This window comes from Salmo salar, chromosome ssa20 (assembly GCF_905237065.1).
Source record: "Salmo salar chromosome ssa20, Ssal_v3.1, whole genome shotgun sequence".
Taxonomy (NCBI): domain Eukaryota; kingdom Metazoa; phylum Chordata; class Actinopteri; order Salmoniformes; family Salmonidae; genus Salmo; species Salmo salar.
This window is the reverse complement of record NC_059461.1, coordinates 87,069,826-87,090,150: the sequence shown is the minus strand read 5'-3', so window position 1 is coordinate 87,090,150 and position 20,325 is coordinate 87,069,826. Positions and strand designations below refer to the sequence as shown.

At 46.0% G+C, this 20,325-nt stretch overlaps 1 protein-coding gene across 1 annotated transcript; it reads left to right on the top strand.

Moving 5' to 3' along the window:
* The first annotated feature begins 2,587 nt into the window (after positions 1–2,587).
* Positions 2,588–7,223, top strand: LOC106581466 (extracellular calcium-sensing receptor). Its single transcript, XM_045704232.1, has 11 exons — positions 2,588–2,851; positions 2,961–3,252; positions 3,489–3,731; positions 3,893–3,967; positions 4,313–4,628; positions 4,711–4,883; positions 5,039–5,269; positions 5,862–5,985; positions 6,080–6,273; positions 6,391–6,669; positions 6,790–7,223. The coding sequence occupies exons 1-11, from the start codon at positions 2,622–2,624 to the stop codon at positions 7,216–7,218; spliced, it is 2,586 nt and encodes an 861-aa protein (XP_045560188.1). The 5' UTR covers positions 2,588–2,621; the 3' UTR covers positions 7,219–7,223.
* Positions 7,224–20,325: the final 13,102 nt, after the last annotated feature.

Sequence of the window (20,325 nt, the reverse complement as noted above, 5' to 3'; positions counted from 1 at the left end):
CAGTCCTGTTGTGTTAGCAGTCGGCAAAGAAAGTATCCGGGTTCTCCCTCAGAATTCTGTGTTTAAAATTGATTTTCTCCCTTCTCTGTGTCACGTTCAGTCTCTGGTTGAAAAAACAACTACTAAATATGATCCCCAATTAGAGACAACGACGACCAGCTGCCTCTAATTGGAGATTATCCCCCAAAAAACAACATAGAAAAACAGAAACTAGAACCACACAACATAGAAAATATAAACTAGACAAAACCCCCTGTCACGCCCTGACCTACTCTACCATAGAAAATAAAAGCTTTCTATGTTCAGGACGTGACAGTGCCCCCCCCCCAAAGGTGCAGACTCCGAATGCAAAACCTGAAACAACAACAACAAAAAGGGAGGGTTAGGGTGGGTGTCTAATGTCGGTGGCGGTTCTGGTGTAGGACGAAGAACATTCTCATCCCGCGGATCCTCCTGCATCGGAGGCGGTTCTGGTGCGGAACGAAGAACCCTCTTATCCTGGTTATCTGCCAGCATTGGAGGCGGCTCCGGTTCGAGGCTTAGCCCCCGCTGTGCCAGCTGATCCCTCCGCTTTTGTGTCACCGGACCGTGGATCATCGCCGGAGGCTCTGAACTGGTAACCCCCGCTGGAGACTCTGGACTGCAGACCGCCGCTGGAGACTCTGGACTGCAGACCGCCGCTGGAGACTGGACTGTTGACCGCCGCTGGAGACTCTGGACTGCAGACCACCGCTGGAGACTCCGGACTGCTGATCGTCGCTGGAGACTATGGACTGCCGATCGTCTCAGGAGGCTCCAGACTGGGGGACGTCGCTGGAGGCTCCGGACTGGGGGACGTCGCTGGAGGCTCCGGACTGGGGGATGTCGCTGGAGGCTCCGGACTGGGGGACGTCGCTGGAGGTTCCTTTCCTGTCCAAGATTTCCTCCCATGTCCAACTTGTCTTCCCCGTAAACGCACGCTGCTTGGTCTTTTTGTGGTGGGAGATTCTGTCACGTTCGTCGTTCAAGGAAGACCAAGGCGCAGCTTGTGTATCGTTCCTTATTTTATTTAAACTGTGAAACTATGCAAGACATACAAATAAACTACTAAACAAAATAGCAAACCGTGACGAAGGGGAGCAACATACACTACCTCAAAATAATCTCCCACAAACCCAGGCGGAAAAAACAACTACTAAATATGATCCCCAATTAGAGACAACGATGACCTCTAATTGGAGATCATCCCAAAAAAAACAACATGGAAAATATAAACTAGACAAAACCCCCTGTCACACCATGACCTACTCTACCATAAAAAATATCAGCTTTCTATGGTCAGGACTTGACACTCTGATTTGATTTCTGCTGGAAATTCAAAAAAAGGGGGGGAAAGACTCTCAGTCTCTGCTGCTGCTGGTGTTGCTATGGTTACCACCAGTAAACAGTTGGAGTTAGATGGTAAGCTAGCTAACAGATTTGAATTTGGCTAGCTAGCACGATTAAGATTGGTCTCTCTGTCAGTCTTTTCCTCCTGTGTTGATCTTCAGTTGTTCAATTTAATAACTTATATATTTATTGCTAATTTTGTCATGTTAATCTCACTCTTAACAACCAGAAAGTTATAAAAAGTCAGGAGTTGTTCTTCTGCATGACTTCTCTCTCTCCCTCTCTCTTTCGCTGTCTCTCCCTCGCTGTCTCTCTCTCGCTCTCCCTGTCTCTCTCTCTCTGTCTCTCTCTCTCTCTCTCTCTCTATCCATCTCTCTCTTCTCTATCTCTCTCTATTCATCTCTCTCTCCTCTCCTCTCCTCTCCTCTCCTCTCCCTCTCTCTCTCTCTCTCTCTCTCTCTCTCTCTGTCTCTCTCTGTCTCTCTCTATTAATCTCTCTCTCCTCTCCCTCTCTCTCTCTCTCTCTCTCTCTGTCTCTCTCTCGCTCTCTCTCGCTATCTCTGTCTCTGTCTCTCACGCTCTCTCTGTCTCTCTCTGACTTTCTCTCTCACTCTCTACCCATCTCCCTAATCCATTTAGCCACAATTAATAAAATAATTTATAGTACAGTATGATGTAATATCTGTCTGAATGGGTCCATCAGATGTTGTTGAAGAACAAATACTGTATCTCCTGTACGACACATTACCTTCAATAACATCACCCTCACAGGCTTTCTCAGCAATTACCCCCAATTACCTGCTCCCCAAGTTATCCTCCAATAACAAGTCCCAATTAACCCCCTCCTGCCCCTTCCTCCCTACAAGCACCCCCTGGTGGCTGTGTGCTTGTTTTTTAGCCGGGGGCTCATTTCTCCCTATATCAGCAGCTCCCCTTCTCTCCTCTTCCTCTCCCTCTTTCACTCTCACACTCTGCAGGAGATGCCAGACTGACAGACACTCATCCTCTCAACTCTGTCTGTCTGTCTGTCTGTCCCAGGTAGGGCAGAGGTAGAACAAGGTTTTGTGTGTCAATCGCTGTTTTTTCACATCTGCTTACAGGTGGCTGTGGTGTATGGTGTATATCTTCACTGATGGCACTTTTTATTCATGTCATTCTGTCTACAGATTGTTCTATCTGCAAGGTCTTGGTTTGGTCTCTCTCCAACAGGTGACGGAACTCTCCCAGTCTTCGGCCTTGTCTCTCTCCAGGTGATGAGCCTGTGTGGCTGGCTTTGGCTGCTCTACTGTCTCCATGTCCCTGGGTGTGTCTGGGGTCTGGATGGAGGTGGAGAGGGGGCTTGTCGGCTGGTAGCTAAGCCCGTCTCCGGCAGTGTTTATCGGGCAGGAGATGTGGTCATTGGGGGCCTGTTCCCCATCCATGTGGAAGCCCCTCCGCCAGAGCAGGAGTTCAGGAGCATTAAGGGAAATTCTACCTATACAATGTACGCAGCTTGTGTGATAACAGCTTTTTGTCATTGTGTTTTCACTTGAAGGTAATGTGTATTCAGTTACCTCCTATCTCTCCATTTCTTCCTTTCTTCCATCTGTCAGTTTCTACCAGCGTGCTTACCGCTGGCTCCAGACTATGATCTTTGCTGTGGAGGAGATTAACCGTGACCCAGCCCTCCTGCCTAACCTCACCCTGGGGTTCCTGGCTTCTGACACATGCCTGTCAGAGGGCACCACCCTGGGGGCAGCCCTAGCCATGGTGACCGGCAAGGAGGCCTCCGTGGTGGGCACAGAGTGTGGCACAACCCCTGAGGTTCCCGTCATCATCGGGGATGCCCGCTCCTCAGCTTCCATCGTGATTGCACAGACCCTCGGGCCGTTTGATTTACCCATGGTGAGGCAGGGGTTGGATTACAGGCTGGGATGAGATGATGAATCTTTTCACATTACATTTAATTCTCTATCTAGATTTCCCTCTCTAACGTTTACTTTCCTTCTCCCTCTGCTCTCTGCCTCTTACAAATTATAATTATCCTTGACTCTCGCTCTTTCTCTCTCTCTCTGTCTTTCTCACGCTCTCTCTCTCTGTCTCTCTCTCTGTCTCTCTCTCTCTCTCTCTCTCTCTCCCAGGTGAGTTACTTTGCCACCTGTGCGTGTTTGAGTGACACCTTGAGGTACCCCTCATTCTTCCGTACGGTGCCCAGCGATGCCTTCCAGGCTCGGGGCATGGCCAAGCTGCTGCGTCAGATGGGCTGGGTGTGGGTGGGACTGTTGTCAGGGGATGGTGACTATGGCAAGTTTGGGGTTCAGCTGCTTCTCCAAGAGCTCCAGGGATCTGGGGTGTGTGTCGCTTACTCTGAGGTCCTCCCCAAGGTACGACCTCACTCTGATGATCTGACAGTATACTCTCTCTTTTGCTCCATCTTTCTCTCTCTCTTTCACTCTGACTCCCCCTCTCTTCTAATCTAACAGAAACACTCTCTCTGATTTTCTCTGACTCTCTACCCTTTCTCGCACTGATATTCATCCCCAAGGTACCATCTAACAGACAGATCAGGCACATCGTAGACACCATCAAAGGATCTACTGCCAGAGTGGTGGTGGCATTTGTTGGATTCACGGGTCATTCAGGGGTGAGCAGTTACTGGTCAGAGTATTGTTAACGATTTGTCCTTGTGTCTTACCATGTCTTAATGCTCTTTATAGACGTAATCATTGGGGCATCTGCGTAGCCTAGTGGGTAGAGCGTTGGATTAGTAACCGGAAGGTTGCAAGTTCAAATCCCTGAGCTGACAAGGGACAAATCTGTCGTTCTAACCCCTAACCCTTAGGCTGTCGTTGAAAATACGATTTTGTTCTTAACTGACTTGCCTAGTTAAATAAAGGTCAAAAAAAAATGTCCAAATGCATTTCAGCTTGACTATCTTGATCTTTTTAACGGTTTCATTCTCCAGGCCCTGATGGAAGAGGTTGTCCGTCAGAACATTACAGATAAGCAGTGGATTGCCTCAGAGGCCTGGGTCACCTACTCTACTATCGCCGCCCCGAAAAACCTACCTTCTCTTGCCGGGACCATCGGTTTTGCCCTGAAGAAAGCTGACATTCCTGGCCTGGGGCCTTTCCTAACACGCCTCCATCCAGACGGGGACTACCAGAAGTCCGACCCATTCCTGAGGGAATTGTGGGAGGAGATGTTTGGGTGTTCTCTGGGGGTTGACCTCAGCGTGACCCAGTCGTCCAGGCGACAGTGTACTGGGTCAGAGGTCATACGTGAGGGAGAATTTACACCTACATTTCAGTTTTATGTCCAGATTCCCAATGTTATCTCAGTTAAATATTGTGTCAATTCTAGGTGAGGGGGAGAGCCAGTATGCTGACGTGTCTCAGCTGAGAGCCAGCTATAATGTGTACAAGGCTGTGTACGCCATCGCCTATGCCATACAGGATATGGTGGCCTGTAGACCAGGGGACAGAGTCTTTAATGGTGGACAGTGCCCTGATATCAGGAAGCTTCAGCCCAGCCAGGTGAGAACAACATGTTGATCTGTTTTCAAGTTAACAACACTAATGTTTCCAGTCAGGATACAGTGAAAACACTTTGAACGGTTTGAGTTCTAAAGAACCAAAGCCACAACTGGTTCTAACTCTTCATCCTGTTCCAATGCCCTTTTCTCTTTGAGATTGTTCATTATCTGAGGGGAGTGAACTTCAGTACTCCTGTGGGGGAATCTTTCCACTTCGACATGAATGGAGATCCGCCTGCCTCTTATGACATCATCAACTGGCATGTGACCCCCGAGGGGACGGCAGAGTTTGTCCAGGTCGGACATTTTCTGTCCTCTGAGGGATCGGACGACCAGTTTCACATGGACATGGATAAAGTGGTGTGGGGTGGGGGCAGCGGAGAGGAGGTGAGAACTGTTCAGTTTAGTTTCACTGAGGCAGAGAGGAGAGTGTGTGTGTGTGTGTGTGTGTGTGTGTGTGTGTGTGTGTGTGTGTGTGTGTTTGAGTGAGTGTGTGTGAGAAATTTATTGAGTTTATCACCCTGAGGCAGACATACAGGAAAGAGAAAGACATAAAGAAGACCAAATTAATAACAGGGAATGTTATCTCAGACAGAAACCTCTGTCATCGACATCTTTTACGAAAAAAATAAATGTAATTTAACCTTTATTTAATGAGGCAAGTCAGTTAAGAACAAATGTTATTTACGATGACAGACAACCCCAGGCCAAGACCCAGAAGACACTCTGAATCACTGCCGAATGTGATACAGCCTGGATTCAAACCAGGGACAGTAGTACCACCTCTTGCACTGATATGCAGTGCCTTAGAACGCTGAGCCACTCAGGGGGAACATGATACTGAAATTGAGATATTTGTTTTTTCATATTCCTGACATAGTCCCCAGAGGGGCCCAGCGAGCCTGTCTGTCTGTGTAATAATGATGATAATAGCAATGATGATGATAATGATGACTTTGTCCTCTCCCTCCTCTGGTAGGTCCTTGTGTCTGTATGCAGTGCTGACTGTCCCCCTGGTACCAGGCATGCAGTACAGAAGGGGAAGCCTGTGTGCTGCTTTGACTGTCTGTCCTGTGCTGAGGGAGAGATCAGCAACACAACAGGTAGTCTATCTAGGGTTCTGATTCCAATTCATATTTTTCCTCACTCCTGACTGGTCCTGATTAGGACCCCTCATTCTTCTTCCATCTCTATCAGGGTCAGTTGAGTGTATTAGGTGTCCAGAGCGGTTCTGGTCCAACCCTGATCGTACAGCCTGCATCCCCCAGCTGGTGGACTTCCTCTCCTATTGCGACACCATGGGTGTCATCCTGTCTGTCATTTCAGTTTCTGGGGCAACACTCACAGCAGGTGCCTTGGCCACCTTCCTCTACCATCGTCACACGGCCCTGGTGAGTTAAATCATATGATCATATATAGAGGTACTGGACAGAGATGAGATTGTGTCATATAAGGATGTGATTATTGACATCACTATGTCTAAATTTTCTTTCTCTGTCTCGTTCCAGGTTAAAGCCAATAACTCTGAGCTCAGCTTCCTGCTCCTGCTGTCACTCAAGATCTGCTTCCTGTGTGCGCTGGTTTTCATTGGCCAGCCGAAGCCATGGACGTGCATGCTGAGACACACCCTGTTTGGTATAAGCTTTGTGTTCTGCATCTCCTGTCTGCTCAGCAGGACTGTGGTGGTGCTGGTGGCCTTCAGGGCCACTCTGCCTGGAGAGAACCTGATGAGATACTTCAGCCCCACCCAGCAGAGGATGGGTATCTCACTCTGCACACTCATCCAGGTGAACATCTAGTTTTTACTATATTCTATTGGAATGTAATTGTTTCCTTCATAGACCATATTATTTGTTATTATGGTAACTGTGCTTGCGTTTTGCTTCCACCTCCGTTCCCTTCCACAGGTGCTGATCTGTGTACTGTGGCTGGCCCTAGCTCCACCCCGACCTGCTGAGAGGGGGGACAGAGAGGGTCGTGGGCCGAGGGTGGTCCTGGAGTGTGAGGTGGGCTCTGTGGTCGGTTTCTCTCTGGTGCTGGGCTACATCGGCCTTCTGGCCTCCCTCTGTCTCCTCTTAGCCTTCCTGGCCAGGAAACTCCCAGACAACTTCAACGAGGCCAAGTTCATCACCTTCAGCATGCTGATCTTCTGTGCCGTGTGGATCTCCTTCATCCCTGCCTACGTCAGCTCTCCTGGGAAGTACACAGTAGCTGTAGAGATCTTTGCCATCCTGGCATCCAGCTTTGGGCTGCTGTTCTGTCTGTTTGCTCCAAAGTGTTACATCATCCTTCTGAGACCAGAGCGAAACACCAAGAAACACATGATGTCCAAATAGAAACCACCAAGAAACACATGATGTCCAATTAGAAACCACCAAGAATCACATGATGTCCAATTAGAAACCACCAAGAAACACATGATGTCCAAATAGAAACCACCAAGAAACACATGATGTCCAATTAGAAACCACCAAGAAACACATGATGTCCAATTAGAAACCACCAAGAAACACATGATGTCTAATTAGAAACCACCAAGAAACACATGATGTCCAATTAGAAACCACCAAGAAACACATGATGTCCAATTAGAAACCACCAAGAAACACATGATGTCCAATTAGAAACCACCAAGAAACACATGATGTCCAATTAGAAACCACCAAGAAACACATGATGTCCAAATAGAAACCACCAAGAAACACATTATGTCCAATTAGAAACCACCAAGAAACACATGATGTCCAATTAGAATCCACCAAGAAACACATGATGTCCAATTAGAAACCACCAAGAAACACATGATGTCCAATTAGAAACCACCAAGAAACACATGATGTCCAATTAGAAACCACCAAGAAACACATGATGTCCAAATAGAATCCATCAAGAAACACATGATGTCCAATTAGAAACCACCAAGAAACACATGATGTCCAATTAGAAACCACCAAGAAACATGATGTCCAATTAGAAACCACCAAGAAACACATGATGTCCAATTAGAAACCACCAAGAAACACATGATGTCCAATTAGAATCCACCAAGAAACACATGATGTCCCATTAGAAACCATCAAGAAACACATGATGGACAAATATTAACTTAAACATGCTCCTATCGTGATTTAGGGTTCGTTGATATTCATTTCAACAGGACAATGTCCATTCTGTTTGAAACATTCATTTCCTGCTATACCTTCACTATATTACTTTGTTAATATTAGTATGTGTTCTTATAATGTGTCATAATGAAACACGTCTATATGAACAATACCAATAAAGATTACGTAGTGTCTACTCATGCTGGAAGAGTTAGTATTGAGTCTGTCTGACAGAACTTACAGACCCCCTACATGATTCCTTCGTCACCCAGTCAGTGTGTGCGTGTGTGTGCGTGCGTGTGTGTGTGTTTCTCATCATACACTAAAATGAAAACAGGAAAATTCCACTTTCTGCTTACCCACTGTGGGTTTCTCTCATCTCTCCATCACTCTCCTCTCTCTCCATTTCTCCTTCCTCTCCCCCTCCCCATCTTTCCCGCCTCTCCCCATCTCTCCCTCCACTCCCCATCTCTCCCCTCTCTCCCCATCTCTCCCTCCTCCATCCATCCTTTCATCCTCTCTCCATCTCTCCCTGCCTTTCAACCACAGAGTCCCCCAGAGACACTATCACTCTCCTTGTCCCTCTACCTCGGTAAACATTCACACCACATTCTACATCAGGTAGAAAGCACTACCTGGTAGCACCACCGCAATGGGTAGAGTTACTACCTGGTAGCACCACCACAACAGGAAGAGTTACTACCTAGTAGCACCACCACAACGAGTAGCGTTACTACCCGGTAGCACCACCACAACGGGTAGAGATACTACCCGGTAGCACCACCACAACGGGTAGAGATACTACCCGGTAGCACCACCACAACGGGTAGAGTTACTACCTGGTAGCACCACCACAACGGGTAGAGTTACTACCTGGAAGGACCACCACAATGGGCAGAGTTACTACCTGGTAGCACCACCACAACGGGTAGAGTTACTATGCAGTAGCACCACGACAACAGGTAGAGTTACTACCTGGTAGCACCACCAGAACGAGTAGAGTTACTACGCAGTAGCACCACCACAATGGGTAGAGTTACTACGCAGTAGCACCACCACAACGGGTATAGTTACGTCGCAGGCGCACCACCACAACGGGTAGAGTTACTACCTGGTTACTCCACCGCAAAGGGGAGAGTTACTACCTGGTAGCACCACCACAACGGGTATTGTTACTATGCAGTAGCACCACCACAACAGGTAGAGTTACTACGCAGTAGCACAACCTCGAAGTGTAGCGTTACTACCTGGTAGCACCACCACAATGGGAAGAGTTACTACGCAGTAGCACCACCATAACGGGTAGAGTTACTACGCAGTAGCACCACCACAACGGGTAGAGTTACTACGCAGTAGCACCACCACAACGGGTAGAGATACTACGCAGTAGCACCACCACAACGGGTAGAGTTACTACACAGTAGCACCACCACAATGGGAAGAGTTACTACGCAGTAGCACCACCACAACGGGTAGAGATACTACGCAGTAGCACCACCACAATGGGTAGAGTTACTACCTGGTAGCACCACCACAACGGGTAGAGTTACTACCTGGTAGCACCACAACAACAGGTAGAGTTACTACGTGTTTCACGCCGGTTTTGTTGGAATAAACACAAAGTTCCTTACCTCTGCTCTCTGCGCCTGACTCCTACCACCACTCCTAGCAACTACTGACACCACCACAACGGGTAGAGTTACTACCTGGTAGCACCACCACAATGGGTAGAGTTACAAGCTGGTAGCACCACCACAATGGGTAGAGTTACAACGCAGTAGCACCACCAGGTAGTTACTTCACAGTAGCACCACCCACCACCACAACAGGTAGAGTTACTACCTGGTAGCACCACCACAACGGGTAGAGTTACTACCTGGTAGCACCACCACAACGGGTAGAGTTACTACCTGGTAGCACCACCACAACGGGTAGAGTTACTACGCAGTAGCACGACCACAATGGGTAGAGTTACTACCTGGTAGCACCACCACAACTGGTAGAGTTACTACGTGGTAGAATCACCACAATGGGTAGATTTACTACGCAGTAGCACCACCACAACTGGTAGAGTTACTACGCAGTAGCACCACCTCAATGGGTAGAGTTACTACGCAGTAGCATCACCACAACGGGTAGAGTTACTACGCAGTAGCATCACCACAATGGGTAGAGTTACTACCTGGTAGCACCACCACAACGGGTAGAGTTACTACGCAGTAGCACCACCACAATGGGTAGAGTTACTACCTGGTCGCACCACCACAACTGGTAGAGTTACTACGCAGTAGCACCACCTCAATGGGTAGAGTTACTATGCAGTAGCATCACCACAACGGGTAGAGTTACTACGCAGTAGCATCACCTCAATGGGTAGAGTTACTACGCAGTAGCCCCACCACAACGGGTAGAGTTGCTACGCAGTAGCCCCACAACAATGGGTAGAGTTGCTACGCAGTAGTACCACCACAACGGGTAGAGTAACTACGCAGTAGCACCACCACAACGGGTAGAGTTACTACCTGGTAGCACCACCACAACGGGTAGAGTTTCTACCTGGTAGCACCACCACAACGGGTAGAGTTACTACCTGGTAGCACCACAACAACAGGTAGAGTTACTACGTGTTAGCATCACCACAACAGGTAGAGTTATTACAAAGTAGCACCACCACAATGGGTAGAGTTACTATGTAGTAGCACCACCACAACGAGTAGAGTTACTATGTAGTAGCACCACCACAACGAGTAGAGTTACTATGTAGTAGCACCACCACAACGAGTAGAGTTACTATGTAGTAGCACCACCACAATGAGTAGAGTTACTACGTGGTAGCACAACCGGAAAGGATAGCGTTACTACCTGGCAGCACCACCACAACGGGTAGAGTTACTACGCAATAGCACCACCACAACGGGTAGAGTTACCAGCTGGTTACACCACCGCAATGGGTAGAGTTACTACCTGGTAGCACCACCACAACGGGTAGAGTTACTACCTGGTAGCACCACCACAACGGGTAGAGTTACTACGCAGTAGCACCCCCACAACGGGTAGAGTTACTTCGCAGTAGCACCACCACAATGGGTAGAGTTACTACCTGGTAGCACCACCACAATAGGTAGAGTTACTACCTGGTAGCACCACCTCAATGGGTAGAGTTACTGCCTGGTAGCATCACCACAACGGGTAGAGTTACTACGCAGTAGCACCACCACAACGGGTAGACTTACTACGCAGTAGCACCACCACGACGGGTATAGTTACTGCCACAGTCAAGTAAGCTATCAGGGCCTCAGTAGCAGCATTCTTGGTCCAGTAAGCTATCAGGGCCTCAGTAGAAGCATTCTGGGTCCAGTAAGCTATCAGGGCCTCAGTAGCAGCATTCTGGGTCCAGTAAGCTATCAGGGCCTCAGTAGAAGCATTCTGGGTCCAGTAAGCTATCAGGGCCTCAGTAGCAACATTCTGGGTCCAGTAAGCTATCAGGGCCTCAGTAGAAGCATTCTGGGTCCAGTAAGCTATCAGGGCCTCAGTAGAAGCATTCTGGGTCCAGTAAGCTATCAGGGCCTCAGGTCATTGTCAAGGAAGTCTCTCTATGCCACCAGAAGAGCATCAGTGACCCAATTAGAGACAATCAGAGGCCCAATTAGAAGCCCCACCAGAGGCCCCATTAGAGGGACAATTAGAGGTCCCATCAGAGGCACAATTAGAGGCCACATTAGAGGACAAATTAGAGTCCCCATCAGAGGCACAATTAGAGGCCCAATTAGAGGATCCATTAGAGGCCCCATCAGAGATCCCCTTTGGAGGCCATGGTATCACTATCAGTCCTTCAGGGGGAACAGTAGAAACTGAGCCCTGGTGAATGGTCTTATTGTCTTTCACCTGGGTGAACAGGTGAAAGACAGGATTTAAAGGGACCTGTGAAGAGATTACCACGTGGTAGAGGAAGGAGGAACACTTCAAATCAAATCATATCAAATCAAATTTTATTGGTCACATACACATGGTTAGCAGATGTTAAAGCGTGTGCAGCGAAACGCTTGTGCTTCTCCAGTAGTTCCGACAATTCTCCAACAACTACCTAATACACACAAATCTAAAGGGGTGAATGAGAATATGTACATATAAATATATGGATGAGTGATGGCCAAGCGGCATAGGCAAGGTGCAATAGATGGTATAAAATACAGTATACACATATGATATGAGTAATGTAAGTTAAGTAAGCATTATTAAATGCCATTATTTAAAGTGGCTAGTGATACCGTTATTAAAGTGGCCAGTGCTTGGGTCTTAATGTGGGCAGCAGCCTCTCTGCGTTACTGATTGCCGTTTAGCAGTCTGATGGCCTTGAGATAGAAGCTGTTTTTCAGTCTCTCGGTCCCAACTTTGAAGCACCTGTACTGACCTCGCCTTCTGGATGGTAGCGGTGTGAACAGACAGTGGTTTGAGTGGTTGTTGTCCTTGATGATCTTTTTGGCCTTCCTGTGACATCGGGTGCTGTAGGTGTCATGGAGGGCAGGTAGTTTGCCCCCGGTGATGTGTTGTGCAGAATGCACTACCCTCTGGAGAGACTTGCGGTTGAGGGCGATGCAGTTGCCGTACCAGGCTGTGATACAGCCCGACAGGATGGTCTCGATTATGCATCTGTAAAAGTTTGTCAGGGTTTTGGGTGACAAGCCAAATTTCTTCAGCCTTCTGAGGTTTAAAACCTGTTGGGGATAGGGGGCAGTATTTGCACGGCCAGATAAAAAACGTACCCGATTTAATCTGGTTACTACTCCTACCCAGTAACTAGAATATGCATATAATTAGTAGATTTGGATAGAAAACACTCTAAAGTTTCTAAAACTGTTTGAATGGTGTCTGTGAGTATAACAGAACTCATATGGCAGGCAAAAACCTGAGAAGATTCCATGCAGGAAGTGGAAATCTGATTTGTGGAATCACCTTCAACACTTTGCCTATGAAACACACCGTGAGTTAGGATTCATTTAGCACTTCCTAAGGCTTCCACTAGATGTCAACAGTCTTTACAAAGTGGTTTGAGTCTTCTATGGTAGAAACTGACCGAAAGACAGGCTTGGGAAGTTGGTCACAGGGGGAGGGCCATTACTACTATGACGCGGGCGTTCCATGGGAACCCTTTTGTTCCGAAACGTTTAGTAAGACAATGCAATCGTCCGCCTTGTATATTATTGAAGCTCTGGTTGAAAAATTCCCTAAAGATTTATGTTATACAACGTTTGACATGTTTGAACGAATGTAAATATATATTTTTTGCTCTTCGTGGCGACAAGTCCCACGCGCTACAGTACATTATGAGTAGCCTTCGGAACACGCTAACAAGAAGGAGCTATTGGGACATAAATTATTAACTTTTTCGAACAAAACTACATTTGTTGTGGACCTGGGAAATCCTAGAAGTGCCTTCTGATGAAGATAATCAAAGGTAAGGGAATATTTACGATAGTATTTTTGATTTTAGATGGTTCCAAGATGGTGCTAATATGTATCGCCTAGCCTATTTTTCTGAACATACCACGTCGTTTATTGCAAAGTGTGATTTCCCAGTAAAGTTATTTTTAAATCTGGCAATGCGGTTGCATTCACGAGATGTTAATCTATAATCCTTTGAATGACAATATTACATTTTAACAATGTTTTCGAATAGTAATTTTGTAAATTGTAGCGCTGATAAACCGGAAGCATTTGAGGGAAAATATTTTCTGAACGTCACGCGCCGATGTAAAATGCTGTTTTTATATATAAATATGAACTTTATCGAACAAAAAATGCATGTTTTGTGTAACATGATGTCCTAGGAGTGTCATCTGATGAAGATTGTGAAAGGTTAGTGCTGCATTTAGCTGTGTTTTGGGTATTTGTGATGCATGCTAGTTGCTTTGAAAATGGCAGTGTGATTTTAACCTCTATGGGCTAGGTGGGACGCTTGCATCCCACCTACTCAGTGTAATGCCAGTGTAATCCCGTGGCGCGTTATTCAAATACCTCAAAAATGCAAAAACTTCAATTTTTCAAACATATGACTATTTTACACCATTTTAAAGACAAGACTCTCGTTAACCTCTTACATCTAGACGTTCCGCTGCGGAACACCTGCTCCAATATCCAATGATAGGCATGGCGCGAATGACAAATTCCTCAAAAATACAAAAACTTCAATTTTTCAAACATATGACTATTTCACAGCATTTTAAAGACAAGACTCTCCTTTATCTAACCACACTGTCCGATTTCAAAAAGGCTTTACAGCGAAAGCAAAACATTAGATTATGTCAGCAGAGTACCAAGCCAGAAATAATCAGACACCCATTTTTCAAGCTAGCATATAATGTCACATAAACCCAAACCACAGCTAAATGTAGCACTAACCTTTGATGATCTTCATCAGATGACAACCCTAGGACATTATGTTATACAATACATGCATGTTTTGTTCAATCAAGTTCATATTTATATCAAAAACCAGCTTTTTACATTAGCATGTGACTAGCATGTGACTAGCATTCCCACCGAACACTGCCGGTGAATTTATTAAATTACTAACGATAAACGTTCACAAAAAGCATAAGAATTATTTAAAGAATTATAGATACAGAACTCCTCTATGCAATCGATATGTCCGATTTTAAAATAGCTTTTCGGTGAAAGCACATTTTGCAATATTCTCAGTAGATAGCCCGGCATCACAGGGCTAGCTATTTAGACACCCAGCAAGTATAGCACTCACCAAAGTCAGATTTACTATAAGAAAATTTTTATTACCTTTGCTGTCTTCGTCAGAATGCACTCCCAGGACTTCTACTTCAATAACAAATGTTGGTTTGGTCCCAAATAATCCATTGTTATATCCGAATAGCGGCGTTTTGTTCGTGCGTTCAAGACACTATCCGAAAGGGTAAATAAGGGTGACGAGCATGGCGCAATTCGTGACAAAAAAATTCTAAATATTCCATTACCGTACTTCGAAGCATGTCAACCGCTGTATAAAATCAATTTTTATGCCATTTTTCTCATAAAAAAGCGATAATATTCCGACCGGGAATCTGCGTTTAGGTAAACAGACGAAAGAAAATAAAGCATTCGGTCGACTCGGGCACGTGCCTAAGCCCATAGTACTCTGATCGGCCACTTGCCAAACGCGATAATGTGTTTCAGCCAGAGGCTGCCTCGATATCGTTCAGCTTTTTCCCGGGCTCTGAGAGCCTATGGGAGCCGTAGGAGGTGTCACGTTATAGCAAAGATCCTCAGTCTTCAATAAAAAGAGCCAAGATGAAACACAACTTGTCAGACAGGCCACTTCCTGCATGGAATCTTCTCAGGTTTTGGCCTGCCATATGAGTTCTGTTATACTCACAGACACCATTCAAACAGTTTTAGAAACTTTAGGGTGTTTTATATCCAAAGCCAATAATTCTATGCATATTCTAGTTACTGGGCAGGAGTAGTAACCAGATTAAATCGGGTACGTTTTTTATCCGGCCGTGTCAATACTGCCCCCTAGCCCTAACAGGTTAAGAGGCGCTGTTGAGCCTTCTTCACCACACTGTCTGTGTGGGTGGACCATTTCAGTTTGTCTGTGATGTGTACGCCGAGGAACTAAAAACTTTCCACCTTCTTCACTGCTGTCCCTTCGATGTGGATAGGGGGGTGCTCCCTCTGCTGTTTCCTGAAGTCCACGATCATCTCCTTTGTTTTGTTGACATCAGAAAGTCCAGGACCCAGTTGCACAGGGTGGGTAGAGACCCAGGGCTTCCAGCCTGATGATGATCTTGTAGGGTACTATGGTGTTTAAAGCTGAGCTGTAGTCAATGAACAGCATTATTACATAGGTATTCCTCTTGTCCAGATGGGATAGGGCAGCGTGCAGTGTGATGGCGATTGCATCGTCTGTGGACCTGTTGGGGCGGTACGCAAACTGAAGTGGGTCTAGGGTGGCTGATAAGGTGGAGGTGATATGATCCTTGACTAGTCTCTCAAAGCACTTCGTGATAACAAAGTGAGTGCTACGGGGCGGAAGTCATTTAGTTCAGTTATCTTTGCCTTCTTGGGTACATGAACAATGGTGGCCATCTTGAAGCATGTAGGGACAGCAGACTGGGAAAGGGAGAGATTGAATATGTCCGTAAACCAGCCAGCTGGTCTGGGCATGCACTGAGGATGCGGCTAGGGATGCCGTCTGGGCCAGCAGCCTTGCGAGGGTTAACACGTTTAAATATTTTACTCATGTCGTCCAAGGAGAAGGTGGGGGGGGCGCAGTCGTTGTTAGTGGGCCGCGACAATGGCACTGTATTATCCTCAAAGCGGGCAAAGAAGGTGTTTAGTTTGTCTGGAAGTGTGACGTCGGTGTCCGTGATTTCTTGTAGACCCTGCCACATACGTTTCGTGTCTGAGCTGTTGAATTTATGAGCCGTTGAATTACACTACAGTACAGACCTCAGAATGCCTGGCTGGTACACCCCTCAGAATGTATACTGTATTACAGGCTTGGCTGGAAGACCACTCAGAATGTTTACTGTATTAAAGGCCTGGCTGGTAATACAGGGACACTACATTACAGAACTCCTCTATAAGGACACTACAGTACAGACCTGCTCTACAAGGACACTACAGTACAGACCTACTCTACAAGGACATTACAGTACATACCTCCTATTTAGGGACACTACAGTAAAGACTTCCTCTACAATGACACAACAGTACAAACCACCACTACAATGACACAAGAGAACAGGCCTCCGCATAAAGGACACTACAGTACAGTATTCACCTCCTCTACAAGGACACTACAGCACAGACCTCTACAAGGACACAACAGTACATACCTCCTCTTTAGGGACACTACAGTACAGACCTCCTGTACAAGGACACTCCAGTACAGACCTCCTCTGCAATGACACTACAGTACAAACCTCATCTACAACGACACTAGAGTACAGACCTCCTCTACAACGACACTAGAGTACAGACCTCCTCTACAAGGACACTGCAGTACAGACCTCCTCTATATGGACAAAACATTACAGACGTCTGCTATAAATACAATACAGACCAGACATCCTCTGTAAGGACACTACAATACAGACCTCCTCTATAAGGACACTACAGTACAGACCTCCTCTACAAGGACACTACAGTACAGACCTCCTCTATAAGGACACTACAGTACAGACCCCCTCTATAAGGACACTACAGTACAGTACAGACCTCCTCTACAACGACACCAGTAAAGACCTCCTCAACAAGGACACTGTTGTATAGACCTCCTCTACAAGGACACTGAATTACAGACCTCCTCTATAAGGACACTGCAGTACATACCTCCTCTACAAGGACAAAAAAATTACAGGCCTTCTCTATAAGGACACTACAGTAGAGACCTGCTCTACAAGGAAACTACAGTACAGACCTACTCTACAAGGACACTACAGTACAGACCTACTCTATAAGGACAAAACAGAACAGACCTCTTCTGCAAGGGCACTACTGTACAAACCTTCTCCACAAGGACACTACAGTACAGACCTCCTCTACTACGACCCTACATTATAGACCTTCTCAGTAAGGACACTCTAGTACAGACCTCCTGTACAAGGACACTCCAGAACAGACCTGCTCTGCAAGGACACTACGGTACAGACCTGCTCTACAAGGACACAACAGTACAGACCTGCTCTACAAAGACACTACAGTACAGACCTCCTCTACATGGACACTACAGTACAGACCTCCTCTACAAGTACACTCCAGTACAAACCTCTTCTATAGGGACACTACAGTACAGACCTCCTGTATAACGTCACTCAAGTACAAACCTCCTCTACAAAGGACTGTTCTACAAGGACATTACAGAACAGACCTCCTCCATCGGGGCACTTCATTACAGACCTCTTGTATAAGACACTACAATGCAGACCTCCTCTAAAGGACACAATATTACAGATTTCCTCTATAAGAACACTAAAGTACAGACCTGCTCTACAAGGACGCTACAGTACAGACCTCTTCTATACTGACACTACATACAGACCTCCTGTACAAGGACCATATAGTACAGACCTCCTCTATAGCGACACTACAGTACAGACCTCCTGTACAAGGACCATACAGTACAGACCTCCTCTGCAAGGACAATTCATTACAGACCTCCTCTACAAGAACACTTCAGTACAGACCTCCTGTATAAGGACACTGCAGTACAGACCTCCTCTACAAGAACACTTCAGTACAGACCTCCTCTATAGTGACACTTCAGTACAGACCTCCTGTATAAGGAAACTACAGTACTGTACAGACCTCCTCCATAGGGACGCTACAATACAGACCTCCTCTATAAGACACTATATTACAGACCTCCTCTATAAGGACACTACATTACAGACTTCCTCTATAAGACCACTAATACAGACCTCCTCTATAAGACACTACCGTACAGACCTCCTCTATAGGGACACTACATTACAGACCTCCTCTATAAGACAGTACATTACAGACCTCCTCTATAAGGACACTACATTAAAGACCTCCTCTATAGGGACACTACAGTAAAGACCTCCTCTACAGGGACACTACAGTAAAGACCTCCTCTACAGGGACACTACAGTAAAGACCTCCTCCATCGGGACACTACATTTCAGACCTCCTCTGTAAGGACACTACAGTACTGTACAGACCTCCTCTGTAAGGACACTACAGTACAGACCTCCTCTATAGGGACATTACATTACAGACATCTGCTATAAGGACACTGCAGTACAGACCTCCTCTATGAGACACTACAGTAGAATGTGTTTGTGGGTCAGTATCCTTACAAATAGGAACATTTGCATACTGTATAACACAGATATAGGTACAAATAAAGTAAACTCTCTCTTTAAATGTTAGGGGTGGACCTCATTGGACCCTTCATGAAATCCAGGAATGGCAACAGCTGGTGTCTACCGGAGACCAATCACTTTACCAAATGGGTGGAGGCAATACCCATTAAGGTCAGTAAAGGAAGAGTACGTGCTTAACTCTAAATTCCCTTCTGTAAGCAACCTGTTAAAAAGGTTGCTTGGAACCAAAAATTGATTTTTGATATGTATGATCACCATCAAGGACGAGACTGGCGAAGCCACCTCCAGGGCAGTGATGGACATCTTCAACACCCACGGTTCTCCTGAGGTCATCTTGAGTAACCGAGGTCATGAACGCTGGAACAAGGTACAGATGTTACAGGTTATATTCTGTCACCTATGGTTTGTTTTATTTATTTTTTACAATAGTTTTTGTTTTTCCATGCTACATAATCAGACATATTTCAATATCTTACATTTTCAATAGATATGACTTTCCTACCCCCTCCTCCAGACCCCCAAGACTGTATGGGCAAGTCCACTGACGGGTATCAGGAACGGTGGGAGAACAACCTGAAGGTAATTCTCTTTGCCCGCAACAGCAGCATCCAGGCCTCTATCGAGTACGGACGGGAGCCGCAGCTGTTGACTGAGGTAAACAATGCAATTATATATACAATTATTGCATATACTGTAGTATTTCAAATGTGTGATTGACTTAGTGTTGTTGTTTGTCTATTGCTATTTTTGTATAATGTACTTTCAGATCACTGAAACCACACCCAATGTGGTGGAAGTTGTTGATCCAGATCAAAATGCCTTCGAGGACCACCTTCACGCACGGACTGAGAAGGATGTGGAGGTTTTTGACCAGGTAAACATTATTGTACGCTGTTAATTTATTTTCTGGCCCTCCAAGAGATATTTAAGAAATATATTTGTAAGATGAAATATAATTACATTTCTGACTGTCATCAATCAAGGTGAGACTGAACATGGACAGGGCGCAGGAGAAACAGAAGGAGAGTTACTGAAGGAGAATCAAGAAGGGGACCAAGTGTTTCGACATCCGGGCAAATTACTTGGTTTAGAAGAAGGACGAACGGAAGGCGAGATCTGGGTAACCTCGCAGCTCTTTCACTGCTAGCTGTGGTCACCTGTTAAGGTGAATATAAAAAATCTCAGATAATAACTATTTGCATTTGCACACAAGATAACCGGAAGCTAGTTTCAGATTCTCTGTCTTCCTCGGGTCTTCTTATACCCTGACTACACCGCTTGCGTCGCATGTGCGAACGTTGCAAAATAAATGTAGGAATATATGTTATTCAAATATTGCACCCACACTGCTTGCGCGCGCCAACGAGCGTCTGTGTTGCCAAGGGCTAAAATAGAAGTCATTCCTATTTCTGACGCAGATCGCACTGCAAGTCCTGCCTCTCCCATCTCCTCATTGGTTTATAGAAGCAGGTAC